At 56.6% G+C, this 16,776-nt stretch overlaps 7 protein-coding genes across 7 annotated transcripts; 3 read left to right on the top strand and 4 right to left on the bottom strand.

Annotated features, from left to right (window-relative positions):
- The first annotated feature begins 487 nt into the window (after positions 1 to 487).
- On the top strand, positions 488 to 1,381 carry BGZ61DRAFT_442055 (uncharacterized protein). Its single transcript, XM_046244675.1, has 2 exons — positions 488 to 1,043; positions 1,139 to 1,381. Exons 1-2 carry the CDS (start codon positions 597 to 599, stop codon positions 1,211 to 1,213), a joined length of 522 nt encoding a protein of 173 aa, XP_046111265.1. The 5' UTR covers positions 488 to 596; the 3' UTR covers positions 1,214 to 1,381.
- BGZ61DRAFT_442053 (alpha-1,2-mannosyltransferase-like protein) lies at positions 1,382 to 3,573 on the bottom strand. Its single transcript, XM_046244674.1, has 4 exons — positions 3,131 to 3,573; positions 2,034 to 3,068; positions 1,692 to 1,980; positions 1,382 to 1,639 (listed from the first exon to the last, which is right to left on the bottom strand). The coding sequence occupies exons 1-4, from the start codon at positions 3,179 to 3,181 to the stop codon at positions 1,575 to 1,577; spliced, it is 1,440 nt and encodes a 479-aa protein (XP_046111264.1). The 5' UTR covers positions 3,182 to 3,573; the 3' UTR covers positions 1,382 to 1,574.
- Positions 3,574 to 4,327: 754 nt separating this feature from the next.
- BGZ61DRAFT_442052 (uncharacterized protein) lies at positions 4,328 to 5,024 on the bottom strand. The gene has a single exon (XM_046244673.1). It carries the CDS (start codon positions 4,875 to 4,877, stop codon positions 4,632 to 4,634), a length of 246 nt encoding a protein of 81 aa, XP_046111263.1. The 5' UTR covers positions 4,878 to 5,024; the 3' UTR covers positions 4,328 to 4,631.
- Positions 5,025 to 6,009: 985 nt separating this feature from the next.
- On the top strand, positions 6,010 to 8,446 carry BGZ61DRAFT_527418 (topoisomerase II-associated protein PAT1; the record flags this gene model as incomplete). Its single annotated transcript, XM_046253106.1, has 2 exons — positions 6,010 to 8,108; positions 8,158 to 8,446. 2 exons carry the CDS (start codon positions 6,010 to 6,012, stop codon positions 8,444 to 8,446), a joined length of 2,388 nt encoding a protein of 795 aa, XP_046111262.1.
- Positions 8,447 to 8,938: 492 nt separating this feature from the next.
- BGZ61DRAFT_339645 (Sin-like protein conserved region-domain-containing protein) lies at positions 8,939 to 10,132 on the bottom strand (the record flags this gene model as incomplete). The annotated part of the gene is made up of 2 exons (XM_046239249.1): positions 8,939 to 9,564; positions 9,622 to 10,132. The coding sequence occupies 2 exons, from the start codon at positions 10,130 to 10,132 to the stop codon at positions 8,939 to 8,941; spliced, it is 1,137 nt and encodes a 378-aa protein (XP_046111261.1).
- A 1,848-nt stretch (positions 10,133 to 11,980) lies between these two features.
- Positions 11,981 to 14,762, top strand: BGZ61DRAFT_472793 (uncharacterized protein; the record flags this gene model as incomplete). The annotated part of the gene is made up of 2 exons (XM_046248378.1): positions 11,981 to 12,070; positions 12,126 to 14,762. The coding sequence occupies 2 exons, from the start codon at positions 11,981 to 11,983 to the stop codon at positions 14,760 to 14,762; spliced, it is 2,727 nt and encodes a 908-aa protein (XP_046111260.1).
- A 266-nt stretch (positions 14,763 to 15,028) lies between these two features.
- Positions 15,029 to 16,418, bottom strand: BGZ61DRAFT_442044 (uncharacterized protein). The gene has a single exon (XM_046244672.1). It carries the CDS (start codon positions 16,372 to 16,374, stop codon positions 15,250 to 15,252), a length of 1,125 nt encoding a protein of 374 aa, XP_046111259.1. The 5' UTR covers positions 16,375 to 16,418; the 3' UTR covers positions 15,029 to 15,249.
- Positions 16,419 to 16,776: the final 358 nt, after the last annotated feature.

The following is a 16,776-nucleotide window of genomic DNA, read 5'->3' as shown; positions in this document are numbered from 1 at the left end:
GAGGAGGAGCATGTACCGCGGCCACCACTCTTATAGATAAAGGACCCTACATCCGCGCACAGAAACACGGCAAGAGAACCACCCCCCGGCACAATTACAGCGCAGCCATACAGCGTCTCAGCGCAGCCGCCACACCACTCCCGAGAGCTGATACCCGGAGCCACGGGCGGCCACGGCAAGCGCTGAGGCGCGTGATGTGAAGGTGGGTGAAGCTGCTCGGCCTAAGCGGAGCCAGCCGAGGATAACCTCGACAAAGCCCACTCTGCGGTTCGGTATCCCAGCGGTACGTACCTCGACAAACGCGGGGAGCAGAGTTGGGAGGAGGGACCACTGGCCGGGGATTAGCCGCGTGACGTCAAAACTGCCGTGGGCTAAGGGAGCTGGCATGTGATGTGTTACGCCGGAGGGCCGGAGGATCAGATACGCCGAAAATGTAGCCTCACGTGATCCAATTGACGGCGGCTGAGATTTTGATATCACGCCGTGAGAGCTTCAGAGCTGCGAGAGAGACTCGAGACCAGGCCCGGGAGCACGACCGCCCGCACCGCTCAATTCGACCTGTTGTTCGACCTCGCCCGCCTCCCACCTCGCCCACCATGGTCGGCTCCATCCTCCGCCAATTCTTCGCCCCCGCGACCCGCCGGCCGATCGCCGCCGCCATCGCCGCACCGTCCCGACTCGCCGTGCCCGCCTTCCGCAGCTTCACGACGACGGCGCCCCGCGCGGCAACGCTGAACCAGGTCCTCCGCGGGATCCGCAAGGGCAAGCGCGCGCGCCACGCCGTCTCGCCGGCGCTCGCCAACACGCGCTGCCCGGCGCTCAAGGGCGTGTGCCTGCGCGTGGGCGTGGTCCGCCCCAAGAAGCCCAACTCGGGCGAGCGCAAGACGGCCCGTGTCAAGCTGTCCACGGGCGCCGTCGTCACCGCCTACATCCCCGGCGAGGGGCACAACATCCAGCAGCACAGCGTCGTGCTCGTCCGCGGCGGGCGTGCGCAGGATTGCCCCGGTGTGCGGTACCATTTGGTCCGAGGAGCTCTGGATCTGGTACGTTTTTTGCCTAGTTTATAGGTCGATGTGGCCTTTATGATGGAAGAATTGGGATCTCGCAGTTTGGATGTGCACTAACGGGCTTAATCTAGGGAGGTGTTGCGAGCCGAACAACCAGCCGGAGTAAATACGGCACCAAGAAGCCTAAGAAGGCCACGATTGGTTGAGGTGGAAGACTGAGCATTGCATTCAGAAATACCACGCATCACCAAACCAAATGGAGGGATTCATCATGAGATACATAAAGTAGGCCGTGGGCCATGTACCCCTATTGTACAACATTGGAGCATGTAACGAGAGCAACGTGTCATAGAAACCTTGATTCATATACATCTACATGACCAACAAGCTGTCCAAAGTGTTTCAACCTAGACGCCTTTTCTCTTTGTAACCACTTTAAGCATCCTACCATATCCCCACCAAGATGAGCCCCATCAGAATGCGTTCCAGAATAAGGGAAATCATCTACCATGCATTACAACCGAGCTATGATAAACGTACACGTCGCCTTACCCAAATATGGATTATTTAGGTCTGTTCCTCATAACCCTTGGGCTTCTCGATGCCGTTGAGGTCAAAGTATCGCGAAGTGCCTGTTTCGGGTTAGATGATGATCGATGACGTTGAGAGGGCGTGGGTGCTTACAGGAGTAACCCTTCCAGTCAAAGTTCTCCTTGGGATCACAGTGGCAGCGCAGGTCGAGGCGCTTCTGCTCTCCAGTGGGGCAGTGGGTGAAGGGAACGTGGTAGTAGGCAATGTCGTCGAAGAAGTGGATCTCGTCCTTCTTCAGGAGAAGAGCAGCAGCAATGGAGTGAACAGGCGCATCGCCCCATCGCTCGTAAAAGAAGCCACCATCACGGTCCAAAGCTTCAAAGTAGTCAATGTAGGGCTTGCTTCGGAGCCACTCGAGGCTGCCGACTTCAAAGTTGGACCACTACAGGTCGGTTAGCAAACACGCAAGAAAACGACGGAAGAGGGATAACGCACGAAATGACACTTGTTGTAGGTGTCGCCACCGTCGTCACTGAGGAAAGCCATGGAGTTGTTGTCGGAAATGTGCTCGGGGTGGTTGGCCATGAACTTCTTGGTGCTCTCCCAGAGGGTAGGGATGGTGTCAATGTACTCGTAAAGACTGAGGACGAAGCTGTATTTCTTGCCCTGCTCGGCAATGACACGGAAGGGGTCGTAGTGGATATCGCAGAAGAGCTTGATGGAGGGCTCAACGCGCCAGTAGTACTCGTAGTTCATCATCAGAGGCTGGCGGAAGAAGAATCCAGACTCGAATCGGCACATGTGACGGTAGCTGATGGAGTCTCCGTAGATGATCTTTCGCTCCTTCATGTCCTCACGAACCTTCTTGGCCTTGTCCTGGTCAATCCACTCAGGGAAGGACCAATGCTCCTCGGGGATCAGACCGTAGTGAGTTTTGCCAGAAACCAGCCCTGAGGTGACCTTCTTGAAGGTTTCGTCGAAAGGCTGGTCGTTAAGGAAGACCCAGTCGTATCCATATCGGTTATTGAATCGATCCTCGACCTGGCGAATGGACGCGGCAATCTCCCAGACGTCACTGTTTCGGGCAAGAGTAACAAAGGTGGCGTTCATGCGAGGGCCGGGGGCGATATCCCGCAAGTTGCTCCAGCCCGGGTCGGTGGGCTTAAGGGCCATGGGCATCTCAACAGGAGTGTCAGACTTGGTAGTTTCGTCGCCCTGGGGCTTTTGGGCGGCGACCTCGTCCTTGGCCAGGTCAGTGTCGGGAGCGGGAGGAGGGATGGTGTCTCCATCGGAGTGGGTGGTGTCGCTCTTGGGGATGGTGTTGTCCTTGGGGAGAGTGCCTTCTTTGCCGCTATCGCCAGAAGTGACGGCGTCGGTTTGTGGGAAGGCCGGGGGCTTGCTGCCACCGTTGGAGTCGCCTGGAACCTGGGGGGCACCGGGACCGCCAGGGAACGTGGCTTGCTTTCCATCGGTGCGAATAGGGACGGCGTCATATTTCGAGTGCGAAACGAAGTACCAGAGGGTGAGAGTCTGGAGTGGAAGTGGTTAGTGGAAGAGTTGCCACTGTATCAAGCGTGCTGGAGGCAACTTACGAAGAGCGCGATGATGATGTAGCGCACGTAGCGCACATTGCCGGTAGCCATGATGGATGGAAATCACTCGACGCGCACCGTCGAGAGAGGAGGCGGCTGGTGAGGGACGGAGGCGGTGATGATGTCGCAGACAGCAGGGGGTGGATGTGCTGGCTGTTCAAAAAAGAATTGCGGCGAAGTGGCCCAAAGACACGCAGGGGGCGACCTTTTGCGATGGATTGGTGGAGGGACGCAGGTCTCAAACGACCATGGCGTAAGGGCACTGGAGCTGGCGGGCCGCTGCCAGAGAATCGTCGTCAATGTGAAATCACGCGACGACAAGAGCCCGTGATGGGAGGATAGGAGGAGGAAGGAAAAAGGGAAGAAAGAATGCAGGATGGAAAGGATGGATGGCGGCGAGCCTAGGAGCCTGGGAGCTGGGTGGGAAGTTCAATGGAAGGGCCAATGTGTAGTGGAAGGCCCATGATCTTCGCCAGGTACAAGGCCACAGCGGCCTCGAGGGGTTAGGAGCCCGGTACCTCTGGGTGGGCGATACTTGGGAGCGTGAAACCTTGGCTGCCCGATAGGGCGCGCTAGGTGGAGCTTCGGTGGCGTGTCATCCAATTCCCCAGGTGTCAGCAAGTACTGTCCAACAGCCGGTACTTGCTTCAGGGGGAGGGAACATCCGCCAAGAAAGTGCCGCCACTATTATACGGCACGTTCTCGCACTTCTTGGCCCATCTCCAGGGACACTGGCCGCGGGAATGGGGGGTTCAGGCGCTATCCAGGGGGGGCATAAGCATGGGAACGCCCTGGCAAAAAACTTCAGGCTACCGTATACAGTGCCGCTTCGTATCGCGTTCCCCGTTTCCCCCTTCCACTAAGGGAGTTATCAGACGCCCCGGCCTGGCTGGACCGATCTGGCATCGAGCCTACTGGAATGATTGGTCCACTCGGTACCTCAGCTTCAGCGAGTTTACCTGTCGTGCATCTCGATCAGGCCTAGGCGGCAATTTCAGGGCCACGCAACGCCGGGGGGAGCCTCTTCAGCTGGGGGACCCTCACCACCAGCTCGCGTTGACGGCTGGCCCGGCTTCGCGACCTCGTATTGTGTGCCCCTTTAAAACAAACGGGCCTTGAGAAGGAGGTCTTAGCCCATTCTTTGCTGGGTATCTGTACTCTGTGGCTGCAGTATCGTCAATGTGATAATGTCCGTCTACGAAGTACTTCCACTTCCTCGTTGCTGTGAGTTCCAGGGGAAGGCGAGGGGCTGTTCTTGGCCGCATTTGCCGTCCCGCCATCCTCTATCACAACTGATGCCATGCCAGTCACTCCGTGCTTACGACGCATACCCAACTTGGTGGAGGCAGCCAAATAACAAGGGCAGATAGTGACGCCCACAGTGCTAGTTGTGTATTTTAGCTGATTGCGGTATCCATCCTACGTATCGAAGAGGCTGGTGTACTGCAGGGCAAATTTCAGTGCTGCTGCCATTGACACGTAGTCTGTACGTCACCCCAGCTTACGTCTTGCCAATGCCTCGGATAGACCACCTTGGATTTCTTGGCCGTACTCTACTCCATACTCTTGCAAGGCAGCATGCGTAACGCATATTGTCGTTCTCTCTAAATTGGCGGTGTGCCAATTGATGCGGACAGACATGCGTAGTGTTATTTTGTCCTACAATCGCAATCATAAGAACCAGCACCACGACCTCCATTGGTTTGACAATTGCTATCAACGCAGAAGGGACACAGCAGGTCCACATGCTTTTCTTTTTGAATCAGAACAGCAACCAGCTGAAACTCATTATTCTCGATGCCGCAATCCACTGGTTTGATCAGGTAATGACGCTCGGCGCAATTTCCGTAATTCAGGGCGGGTGAAAACAAGATACTCAAACAGAAGATGAAAGATGCCATTGTACGATGAGCGCGAGTTCAAGTGCCTCAGTTCGTCTCAATCATCCCACGCGCGCGTTCACGTGACCTCCACCCAACTCCGAGGCCCGTGCCACCGGAAGCGGAATTTCCCACATGTGGGGAGGCGACTTTGGAGAACCTCGCTGGCTCCCTCGTCGCATCACCATTGGAACAGAGCTTCCAAGAGCCCCTGTTTCGCAGCGCGTCTCTCTCGATCAGCTATTTTCTGGATCTACCGGCCCCCCGAGCGACACTCCTAAGCGTAGCGACTAGCGATCTGCTCGACCACTCCCTGGTCGGCTCCCCGCGCCTACCGCAAGCGTTAGCTTTGCCCCGACATCTTGAGTCCAATTTGGAAGACATCATGATCGATTTGTGCGCTTTGGTCGACCCTGCAAACATCTCCTTCTCTTAGTGGTGAGTCATATTCCGGCTTACTTTTATGTTTTCTTGCCTCTTCCTCTGGATCCGCCACGCCCTTGCGACTTGAACACGAACTCGAGATGCATACCGACTTGCGACGACGTTGAGCCAAGAGTGACAACGAAACTACGGATACCTACGCTCGACGAATCGAAAGCTACTGGAAGCGACTAGTGAGAGGTGATTTTGCACTGGCTGTGTCGACTGAGCTTGGCTCGAAGGCGGCACAACTCCAGACTGCGCTGAGCATACCTTGAACTTGGGCACGCCCCCAGTACGCGAGAAACCCGTTTTACAATATATTGCCGGCAGTACGACTCGTAATCTCCAAGACGCGGTTCCTCCGGATACACACTTTGAGGAGGTGCTTGGTTGTTGAAGTGTCGCCAACCTCACTCCCTGTAGCAACGACTAGGGCATCGTGGCATGGACCTTCAAGCGGGGTTTCAGAGCCTAACCATTTGCTTGCTTGCTTAGTGCCAATCGCAACGCCAGAAACTAATATTCCTCTCAGTACAACCAACCCCCATTCTTTCTGGATCAAACTCAAACAAAATGTCATTCTTTGGCTTCGATGCAACAGGCCGTCATAACACGACGGCCCCTGGGTTTTCCCAGGCCCACGACCCCTTTGCCGGTCTTTCTGGCAGGGATGGCGATGGCGACGATGCTCTCGATTTCGAAGACACCTACGACGGTCTCGGTGACCAGCTCGACGAAACTGGCGATGCGTTCAACGACGACACTTTCGGAGACAGCGGGCCTACTAACAGGGTCAAGCCTGGCAAGGACTTTGACTTCTTTGGTCAGACAGCCAAGGTAGCCAACGCGATTGAGGAGGAGCACCTTCGATACCATCGCCAGCAGCCTGCTGCGAGGCCTTCTGTCGCTGCCCAGCCTGCTGCCAACATGCAGCAATATTACTCGAGCCAGCCAACTCAACGGCCCGCGCGCACTGGTTATGAGAAATACCAGGACCCCGAGCCGCTCCCCGATCTGCACGTCGACAGAAGTATCTGGGGTATCGGACCTGCCAAGCCAGCTGCCCAAGCCTCGCCCGCTCTCCAAGTCTCGCAGCCCGCTAGCCGCAAGGTCATGAGTCTCGAGGAAGTCGAGGCCGCCATGCGAGCGCAGCCAAAGCAGCCAACTCCTCAGCCCCCTATTGCCGAACTTTCCTACGCCCAGTCTGGCGGATACCCGACTCCCCAGCAACAGCATGCCCAGCCTCATGGACACGGACACCCGGTGACAATCTTGCAACGGCCCCAGAACACGCAGTCTAAGCCCACACCCCCTGCCCAGGCAGGGCAGGCCCCGCCGCCTCGACAACAAGGAGCTTCGCAGCCCACGCAGATCTTGCAGAACCCCAACCGCCTTTCTGGCGACGCTACTCAGATGGGAGCTCCTGGCCACCAGGCTAAGCTCTCTCAGGGTGCCCTCGCTAACCTGGCTCAGCTTCAGCAGCATCCCCAGATGATGCAGATGTCAGAGGAGGAAAAAGCTGCCTTTTTGGACCAGGAGACGAAGAGGGCCAAGCGCAATCACAAGATCTGGCTCCTATCGAAAGACAATGGCTTGATGACTCCCCAGGACAAGAACTTCATTACTCGAATTCAGCTCCAGCAGCTCGTATCCGCTACAGGTAACCCTGTCGAAGGATCTGACGCATCCATTGCCGAAGATTTCTACTATCAGGTGTACAGCCATATCCGAGCCGGTCAGCGTCAGAACCCCAGCCAGCCGCTCAGCAACTTTGCCCAGACTTATCTCTACCAGACTGGTAGCCGCCAGGGTGGAATGCGTCGCCATGGCCGTCCGGCTGAGAACCACTTCCAGCGCATGGAGCAGCAGGTTCAGAGAGCCGTCGAGGCCGCCAAGAACAAGCCCAAGAACCCCCAGCTAGTCATTGCTGGAAGCTTGGGCAAGATTTCTTTCAGCAATGCCAAGACGCCCAAACCCCTGCTCAGCATCAAGCGCACCGAGAATGAAGCCCACCGGCCAACCGTTGGCAAGAAGGGTGGTCTAGACCGGAAGACGATCCTACGTAACGTGGAAAAGGTCTACCAGACACTGATGCAGATTGAGGATCACGTCCGCCTGATTCCACCCCCCATCACCAACCCGGCCGACGAGGAACTTCAGAACAAGCACAAGGAGTGGGCAACTATCCTTGAGTCTTACAACGCCAAGCTCTGGCATGAGCTGAAGGTCCACGAGCCCATCGGTGCCACTGTTCCTCACCCCTTCATCGCGTTCTTGTCTTGTGCAAAGGGCGAAAAGGCTATTCCTCGACTCTTCCCCCACTTGTCATTCGAGCAGCGAACCACGATCCTCACCATGATCATCTATCACCTTGACCAGCTGGATGTTGTGCAGGGAGCGGCCATCATCCCCGGTGAGACTACGACGCTCAACGCGAGGATGCGGGAGAAGATCGAGCTCTTCATCTCTACTGTGATGCCATCCCTGATGCAGTACTTCAACGATACTGGATTGGATATCGTTGACGGTGTCCTCAACCTGATTGCTACTAAGCTTAATGTCGACCTTATTGCTAGATCGAGAATCGGCGTCTCCATGTTGACTCTCATCCTTAGCCGCGCTGTGCTTCTGAAGCAGACTGGTGCGGGTAATGCTGAGCAATGGGAGAAGTGGTATGTAAACATGATACCCGTGAGAGATTGACACACTGACAATGCATAGGGATCGTACTTTTGAAACATTGTTTGCTCGACTTGAGCCATCGCTACCTTACATTTTCCCTGGTAGCGTTAATACCGGAGAGGACGTCTACGTCTGGCAGCTCCTTGCTGCTATGGGTGTCAGTGCAACCCATGACCAGCAAACACGGCTGGTTCTCGCTGTCAAGGATCGCGTCCTAGACACTGTCACTCTCTCCAAGACCCTGCCGCCGGCCATGGCGGCCGACCGTCTCAGCAGCGTGAACCTATTCATGCGCTCCATCGGATTGGACGTGGAGCTGCTGCAGTAGACGGGCTTGTTGTGACACTTTATGCTACCTTTGGGGATTCCTGGGCTATTTGGGCTGGTGTGTTTTTGGAATGGGGTCAACTGGGAAGCGACGGTGCACTGAGGAGAAGGTTGGCTTGCGGGTAGAGGATACCCACGGGCATCGTATTGCGTGCCGGGTGTACAATATTCCAAGGGCGACATTATCGAGTGCTCAAAGCACTCCGTGTACCGGCCTTACAACCTGTCGGTCGATATGGGGGGTGAGGCAGGGGAGTATTCCTGCGTTGAGACATAGGATTATATCACAAATTCAAATTTCATGCGTTTTTTTTTAGGTAAAAATCAGCATTGCTATCGTAATATGTGCGAGATTCGCCTTCACGTAAGGTAGTCTACTTTTCCTGTGCGCCGACCGATGCAAACCCCATCTTTGATATCTCATAAACACATCCTTTCCTCCACGTTTTTAACCTCGGAACGAACCTGGTCAACTGACCGGTATCCATCTCGCCTAAGAGCTTGCACCTCGTGTCCTACCGCCTCTCCGTGACGGGCCGGCTGCGGCTCCACCTCGTGGCCGAAGTTTCGGCTTGCGGGCCTCCTCCGGGGCTGGCTCCGGCTGTACCGGCTGCACCGGCGCGGGCTGGATGGGCTTGGGCTCCTCCTTGACAACGGGCACCGGATCTGGCTTCTCGATACCGCTGACGGCTTCGAGCAGCTGCTTGTCGGTCCACCGAGCGCCAAAGTGCGGCACGGCCTCGTCGAGCGGCCGCTCGTCCTCGCCGGCGGCATCCTCGTTCTCGGCATCGCCCTCCTGCGCGGGCCGCAAGAACAGGCTCTCGTTGTACACCTCCCAAGCGGCCTCCTCGTTCTCGTCGGTGTAGCGCAGGGTGCGCCAGTGCTCCGACTGCACGGCGCGCAGGCGGTCGGCCATGGTCTCGGTGGTGACGCCGTCGCCGTCGCCGGTGGCCTTGACCGTCATGTGGATTGCTCTCGCGGCGCCGGCACCCGTTGTCGGGGCGGCTTCCTTCGAGGCGGAGGCGGCGGCCTGGCGTTCGAGTTGGGCGGCCGCGTCGATGTGGTGGAGCTGGGGACGGAGGTGGACGAGGGAGGAGACGGGGGTGAGATGGAGGTCCTCTAAAGGTGCGTGTTAGCGATCGTCTCCGAGTTTGCTGGTCGTCGAGATGAACGTACTGCCCTGGAAGACGCCGACCATGTGCTGGACTTCCTTATAGTCTGGGTACTGGCCACCGAGCGTCTGGGTGCGGAGGACCTTGTCCTGCCTCACGGCCTCGGTCCAATCCAGCACGTCGTCATCCTCACCCTCAGCCTTCTTCCGGCCGCCGGCGCCGCGCTGGACGGTGCCGAAGCCGAAGCCGCCAGCCAGGCCGTGGCTGCCGCCGTTCTTGGCGGCCATGGAGGTGTGCAGGGTGCGCCCCCACTTGAGGCCCTTCTCGCGGTCGTAGGCGGCGCTGTTGTCGAGCGGCATGTCGACCTCGACCATGCCGGCGTTGGCCTTGACGCGCAGCTCCGTGGGCGGCGGGCGCGGCGCGTCGTCGGTGCGGTTGGGGTGCTGCAGCACGAGCAGCCGGCGGCCGAGCGGCAGCGACGGGTTGATGAAGACCTGGTACGTGGCCGTCACGGGGTCGTCGTCGTCGTCGAGCGTCGCGGTGAGGCTGGGGTCGATGTCGGCGTCGAGGTCCATTGGCGCCGCAGCGGTCATGTCCTCGAAGTCGTCCATGGCGGGTGAGCTTGAATGGGGGTTATGCGGTGGTTTCGGCTGTCCAAGGCCTGCAGCCGGGCCCCTGGCTTATGGCTGTTGGGAGTGGTGTTTGGATTCGCGATGCGCTTGGGCAGGTTGAGGTTGGATGACTCGGCGAGGTGATGAGTCCCGAGTCAGGCAGGCGGGGCGGCAGCTTGTGATAGTTTCGAGAACCCTCAGCCTGCGATTTAGGATGCCTATCCAATGACTCCTCGACTCAACTCGTCTAGTCGGTGTGCAATGCGCAGAGACGCTCAAGACTCGGATAGTCGACCTTCAATCGCCGTTGAGCTTGACTACAGAGGGGTCCTGCTTGGAGAAAATTCCCAAGCCCCACTATGTGATTGGCCCTGAATAGGCTTAGCGCTATTGTTATCTTATCCTCTTATCGGGCTGGCCGTCAAATCCACCTTCATCACAACTCGCGACCAGCCGCATACCTGAGTACTTCGGCTTCGGATGGGCACCGTCGCGTTTTCCTCATTGCGGATTCAACTGTCTCCCGTATCATGGCACTGGAGTCAATGTTTAAACCCCTGTCACCTGCTGCCCCCCATCTTTCAGCTACTACTCCACGCATCCTTCCCGTTGATGATTGAGTTCAAATTTTGAATCAACGGCAATTTCGAAACCGAGGACTAGCACACCCACAGCGCGCTTCCTTCGTACCGGTATTTGAGCTCACGACACAATACCTATTCACGATGCATTCGATCCACATCGAGACCCTGACTGAGCCTGGTCTCGCTGGCAGGTAATTAATACTTTCACTTAAGGCGCGCGGACTGCATTCCACCCACTTGGATCGATCAGCCAGTCAAGGCTGGTCCGGGGCATGCGGTTCCCTCCGGCAGATCGTCAAGGCCACCCCTGCCATGTCCATCATGTCCATCCCTGGACGGGAAACAGGAAACAAGCATTTGGCCTGGCTTCTGAAGTGACGCTCTACTCTACTTACCCAGTGAACAATGGCCAGCTTCGTCTTCGACGTAATTGCTACATAGACTGTATAGGAGCGAAGCTCCCACCAGCTCGCATCAGGACGCCCGAGGCCGCGCACGCTTCAAGGAGTGCTTCGATAGTGTGCCCATCCGCAAACTAGCCACACCCCCATAGGACCACCACGGCGCGCTATTTCCAATAGTTTGGTGCCCACAGCCACGATATGGCTGGCTACTCGGCACAACGCGACGACAGATATTTCACGGCCCGCCCCAAGTGTCTGCCCCTGGACGCCAGCGCGATATTGGGCGTCGTCTCGAACAACACCATACTAACTACTTGCGAGAGACAGACAGATGGGCCGTCTCACGAGCGAGCCTTCGCCAGCAGCAACAGCTCAATATGGCTCAGCAATTATATTAATTTCACACAGCAGCCAGTCGCACACACGACGAACACGGATAGCATTCTTGTCGACAGGTGAACCATCAGCTTGTTTATTGTAGCGAATCCAACCGCTATGAACATCCTCCCATTCGGATATGGCCCTGGCTATTGATTCGCTTCTACCCCCTTTCAGTGGAATGCAAGCCGCATGGCCCCCTGCCCTTGCCCCACCCCCTTGCTTCTACGGAGCACGCCAAGATCAGATCTACTTTACGTAGTGCGTCCCTCTCCGTTTATCTGTTGCGCGTTTCTTCCCTGTTCCACTGTGTCGGCCTCTTCAATGTGTCCTGGTATTCTGGCGTTCTCTGGCCGTTTGGACTCTGACGCATCTTCACTCCTTTCGTGCGTCGAGTGCAATTGTCTTCTCGACTTGCCCGTACTGGCGTTGAAGCCACCTCCAAGATGTTGTGGAAGTTCAGGTGGAGCAGGGTCTCCGTCATTGTTCCCGCTGCCTTCATTTTAACCACCACCTTCTACAGTCTCGTTCTTTCTGTGAGTTCTCTACTCTTTACACCACAGTAGAGTAGTCGTCTAACCAAGGCTCCAGCCCTCTCGAACAACCCAAGACACACCATGGGCCACCGATACCGCAGTGATTGGCCTCGATGCCTCGACCGATCCGCCACCTGCTACTCAGCAAAAGTACCATATCCTCATGGGTGCCACTCAGCCAGCGCTCTTTTTATGCAAGACGCTCCTCACCATGGCCATTCTCGGCTATCCCGCGCCTCAGCTCATCGGATGGGGGGAACCCGAGACGGAGGGCCTCAAAGGTGGCGGCTCACATTTTTTCAAGATTACCAAAATCCTCGAGTACCTCAACGATCCTGAACGACGCAAGAACCCTGCATTTGACAATGAGATCCTGTTCATTCTGGACGGCTACGATATTTGGTTTCAGTTACCATTCAAGACCCTTGTTGAACGCTACCATGCCACTGTCGCCGAAGAGAACAAGCGTGTTGCCCAACGCATGGGTCGAGCCAAGCAGATCGAGAATGTCACGTCGTCCATCATCTTCGGTGGTGGCAAGCTCTGCGGTCCCAGCCAACCGCACACGGTAGCCTGCTATACCATCCCAGAGTCTCCTCTCCCAGAGGACCTATATGGCGGCAACACCAACACGGTGCTCGGAACCAACGCCCTCTCGAGCTTCCGCACACGCTATCTCGTGGCAGGCGCCTGGGCAGGCCCGGTTGGAGAAATACGTACGCTTCTCCAGCGAGCCAGCGACGAATTGGACAAATGTGTCGAAAGCCATGTCGGCTGGTTCAACGTCGACGGTCCGTGGCCGGTAGACCAATGCTACAAGGGTAGTGATCAAAGCATCTTTGTTGAGATATTCGGTAGGCAGGAGTTCCATCGTGAAGTCATGCGCCGTGTACACCGCAGGCGAATTGACAACATCGTTGATGCGATTATTCCTGGCCGTGCCGGCTCTAAGCCCCAGCCTTACAAACTCTTGGGTATTACCATTGATGACCCTCTCAACCCACCCTTTCCCCATCAGGAGGTCGATCCAGGCTATCTCCCCGGGAAGCCATACGAATTTGGCATCGGCATTGATTACTGGTCGCTGCTTGCCCACCAGACCTCTAACGCGAAAAGTGATGCTCGCTATATCCGCCTCGACGAATCTTTTCCGGACCAAGTTGGTACGCGGACCCTGTTCGAGTGCAAGCCCAAGCCGCCACACCTCGACAACCTACCCCGGGGAGGAGTCCTGGACCTGATGCCCGGCCGAGACTGGAGCAACATGCCCATGTACACCGAGATCTGCCTCGGAGTTGTCCCCGTCATGATCCACCACAACAGCGTCGACAAGTATCAGATCGAGTACCAGTGGAACCAGACGTGGTGGTACGGGCATGCGCGGCAGCTCCTGGAGCTGCGTCGACAGGAGAAGCTGCCGATGCTGGTGGAAGGAGTCCCGACTCTCCAGGGCAATTTGATAAAGTGGGATGAGCTGTGCCCGGCGGAGTTCGACGAGGAGCTGTACAGGGGTTATGGGGCAGACGGAAAGCGACCAGAGCCAGAAGCACCGGATTTTCCGCAGGATCCTCTAGACCAGGTTGCTCCCGTCGAAGTCGCTCCCGTGCAAGGTGTTCCCAAGGAGGATGCTCCTGTTCAGGATGCTCTCGGACTGGATGTTCCTAAGGACGACGCCGTCAAGGCAGGTGTTCCTAAGGATCCTCTCGTGCTGGATACTCCCAAGAGTGATGCTCCTAAGGATGATGTTCCTAAGGATACTTCTGTGCTGGGTACCCCTAAGAAGGATGCTGCCAAGGACGATACTGCCAAGGACGATGCTCTCATGGCCGATGCTCTCAAGGCCGATGCTCTCAAGGCCGATGCTCTCAAGGCCGATGCTCCCAAGGCCGATGCTCCCAAAGACGATACTCCTAAGAAGGATACGCCCAAGGACGACGCTTCTAAGGACGATACTCCTAAGGAGGATGCTGCCAAGGAGGATGCTCCCAAGGAGGATGCTTCTAAGGACGATACTCCTAAGGAAGACGTTCCTAAAGACACTCCTAAGAAGGATGTTGCTGAGGAGGATACCCCGAACGACAATACTCCCAAGGAAGATGCTTCTAAGGACGACGTTCCTAAAGACGATTCTAAAGTGGATGGTCGTAAAAGCGAGGCTCCTAAAGAAGATGGTTCTAAGGATGATGATTCTAAGGAAGATACTCCCAAGGACGATACTTCGAAAGAGGATACTCCTAAGGACGATGCTGTCAAGGACGACGCTGCCAAAGACGACGCTGCTAAAGACGACGCTCCCAAGGACGACGCTCCCAAGGACGACGCTGCTAAAGACGACGCTCCCAAGGATGACGCTGCCAAAGACGACGCCCCTGAGGACGATGATACCAAGAAGGACCAGACTCCTCCAGAAGACCCGCCGAACGATGAACCCCTAGTGGACGGACAACAAGAAAAAGACGACATTAAGGAGGAGCTTCTCACAGGGGAGGAGTCTCCAGAGGCTAATTCTCCGGAAGCTGAACCTCCAGTAGATGAGTCTCTAATCAACGAACCCCCAAAGGACGAAGACCCCAACGACACACCTCTCGTTAATTTACCGCCTCCCATGGTTGGGGCTGTGGAAGACGAAGCTCTTCCGGAGGAGCACTCTCCTTTCGGCACGCCTTTTCGACCAACCCGTTACACTAGCTGAGACTGCGAAAGAAACGGTTCATCATGCTGAGGAAGAGAAAAAGTTTTGAGAAGGCAACGCCACACGACGAATCCCATCATGGCGAAGACGCCCCCGCAGAATACTCTACGAACAGGGGGATGTCGAAGAGGACCAGAGGACTCCAGAAGCCGCTGGGCATGAAGAGCTCCTTGGAACTAGAGATGTGATATTATGCGGACATGATGGACAGTAAGGGGTAAAGCGACAGCCTCGTGGGCTGATTTTCTATATGCCAGATCTTATAATATTATCTAGAATAATACATATCAGCGTTTTCCTTTAGAAGCAGACTCTAGAGCTACGCCAAGAGCAGTATATGATCCACAGGGTGATTCTTACAGAGCCGAAAAGGATCACATTCCTATTCTGCTCTGTACCATGTGTATATGTAACAAGAATTTCTTCAAAGGCCAGTTGGCAATGCGTTGGGTCGCCCGTAAAATCCATTCTATTATGCCCGTAGCGTCTACCTGTTCTTGCCCCGGTCTCGTCGTCCGCCTTCCAACATCTTGACCCTCTTCTGAAACCTCTCTCCAATCTCGGCGGCCCGGCCGCTGCCCCGCGGACTGTCCGTCGTGTCGAGGCCGCGCTTCCGGCTCTTGTCCAGCATGGCGCGCACGCCGCCGGCGGCGCCCGCCTTGCGCTTCGTCAGGCGGTCGATGCGGTCGACGCCCTCGCCCAGGTTGTGCCACTCCTCTCCGCCGAACATCATGCGGTTGCTGCGGCCCGTCTGCTTGGCCTTCTGGGCGCGGTCCTTCTTGCTCTCCTTGGGCAGGCGCACAAAGTTCATCTCCTCGTAGTCACGGCGCTCCGCCTCCTCCTTGCGGTCGGCCGTCGTCTTCATCTTGCGGCCGCCCTGCACGATGGTGGTGCCGATGCTGGGCTCGGCCATGGGCGCCACTGCCAGCTCGGACTCGACGAACTCGTCCATGGTGTGCGACTTGTTGGGCCGGCGGTTGGCCTTCTGGCGCTGCGCGGCGTCCATGACCTGGCGGTCTCGCTTCGGGGGGCGGTAGACGCCCGAGGCATCGTCGGTGCCCTTCCAGGGCTTTCCGGCCACATCGTCGACCAGGGTGCCGAAGTTGGGTGCTGCAGAGTGCTTGCCGGGCCTATGCGAAACCTGGCCTGCGTCGCTGTCGACCTCATCGTCGTCCTCGGCATCTGAGCCAGCCTCAGAGTCTGAGCCATTGGCTGCGTTCAGTCCCATCTCCTTTACTTTCCTCTCCCGCTCGGCGTCGTCTGCGGTGCGAAGGAATCGGTCGATGGAGAAGCGCAGCTTCTCCTCCAACGGGCGGGCGCCTCTCTCGAGGTAGAGGCGCATCTCGATGAGTTTTGAGCGGACCGACTCGTCCAGCTCGGTGTTGTCTGAATCCGAGCCGTCGGTATCGGACTTGGAGTTCCTGAGCTTGAGCAGGATCAGGAAGACGAGGTTCTGCAGGTAGGAGAGCAGAAGCTCGTTCTTGACGTCGAGGAGGGAGATGCCATCCTTCTGGTGCTCGATGGAGGCGATCCTCGGGGTGACCTCGAGGGCAGAGGATAGCGACTGCGTCAGCGACGTCAGCAGCGCTGGTAATGTCGTCGGGGCCGCCATTGTGTGTGGTGGTGTTTGGTGGTGATGCAAATATCGTCTCTTCGTCTGCCAAAAAGTTGCAACCAACTTTTTAGCGGGGCCATCTTTTTGTTTAGCCCCACCAGCCCCAAATCTTATCGCATCAGCCACCGTGGCGCTACGTCCAACTTCCTAGGTACCTACCCTGCAGTCTACAGGCTGGCGCAGGAGGTTTGACAACTTCTATGGTATCAAGACAACCCGCAATCAGCACGATCTGCGACAGATCAATTCCCTAAGGTAGAAAATAGTGGCGTTGCAGGGGCTCGAGTAAAAATTTATTAAACCATATACGTTCGAATAAAATTAACAAAAACTCCACTTGTAGAAGAAAAAGAAATAAACCCAATTCCATCTATAGTGTTCATGAGCGTGTGAGTATTG

The sequence above is a fragment of the Ilyonectria robusta genome, assembly GCF_021365365.1.
Source record: "Ilyonectria robusta strain PMI_751 chromosome Unknown BGZ61scaffold_2, whole genome shotgun sequence".
NCBI lineage: Eukaryota > Fungi > Ascomycota > Sordariomycetes > Hypocreales > Nectriaceae > Ilyonectria > Ilyonectria robusta.
Note: the sequence above shows the minus strand (reverse complement) of the source record. Positions and strands in the feature narration are given on the sequence as shown.

Bases quoted from the DNA above. Each gene is read 5' to 3' on its own strand.
- BGZ61DRAFT_442053 (XM_046244674.1), bottom strand. From the start codon at position 3,181: ATGGCTACCGGCAATGTGCGCTACGTGCGCTACATCATCATCGCGCTC. The intron at 3,069-3,130 runs GTAAGTTGCCTC...CTTCCACTCCAG, and splicing joins ACATCATCATCGCGCTCTTC to ACTCTCACCCTCTGGTACTT. The intron at 1,640-1,691 runs GTAAGCACCCAC...AACCCGAAACAG, and splicing joins TGACTGGAAGGGTTACTCCT to GCACTTCGCGATACTTTGAC.
- BGZ61DRAFT_442052 (XM_046244673.1), bottom strand. From the start codon at position 4,877: ATGTGGACCTGCTGTGTCCCTTCTGCGTTGATAGCAATTGTCAAACCA.
- BGZ61DRAFT_442055 (XM_046244675.1), top strand. From the start codon at position 597: ATGGTCGGCTCCATCCTCCGCCAATTCTTCGCCCCCGCGACCCGCCGG. The intron at 1,044-1,138 runs GTACGTTTTTTG...GGCTTAATCTAG, and splicing joins TCCGAGGAGCTCTGGATCTG to GGAGGTGTTGCGAGCCGAAC.
- BGZ61DRAFT_442044 (XM_046244672.1), bottom strand. From the start codon at position 16,374: ATGGCGGCCCCGACGACATTACCAGCGCTGCTGACGTCGCTGACGCAG.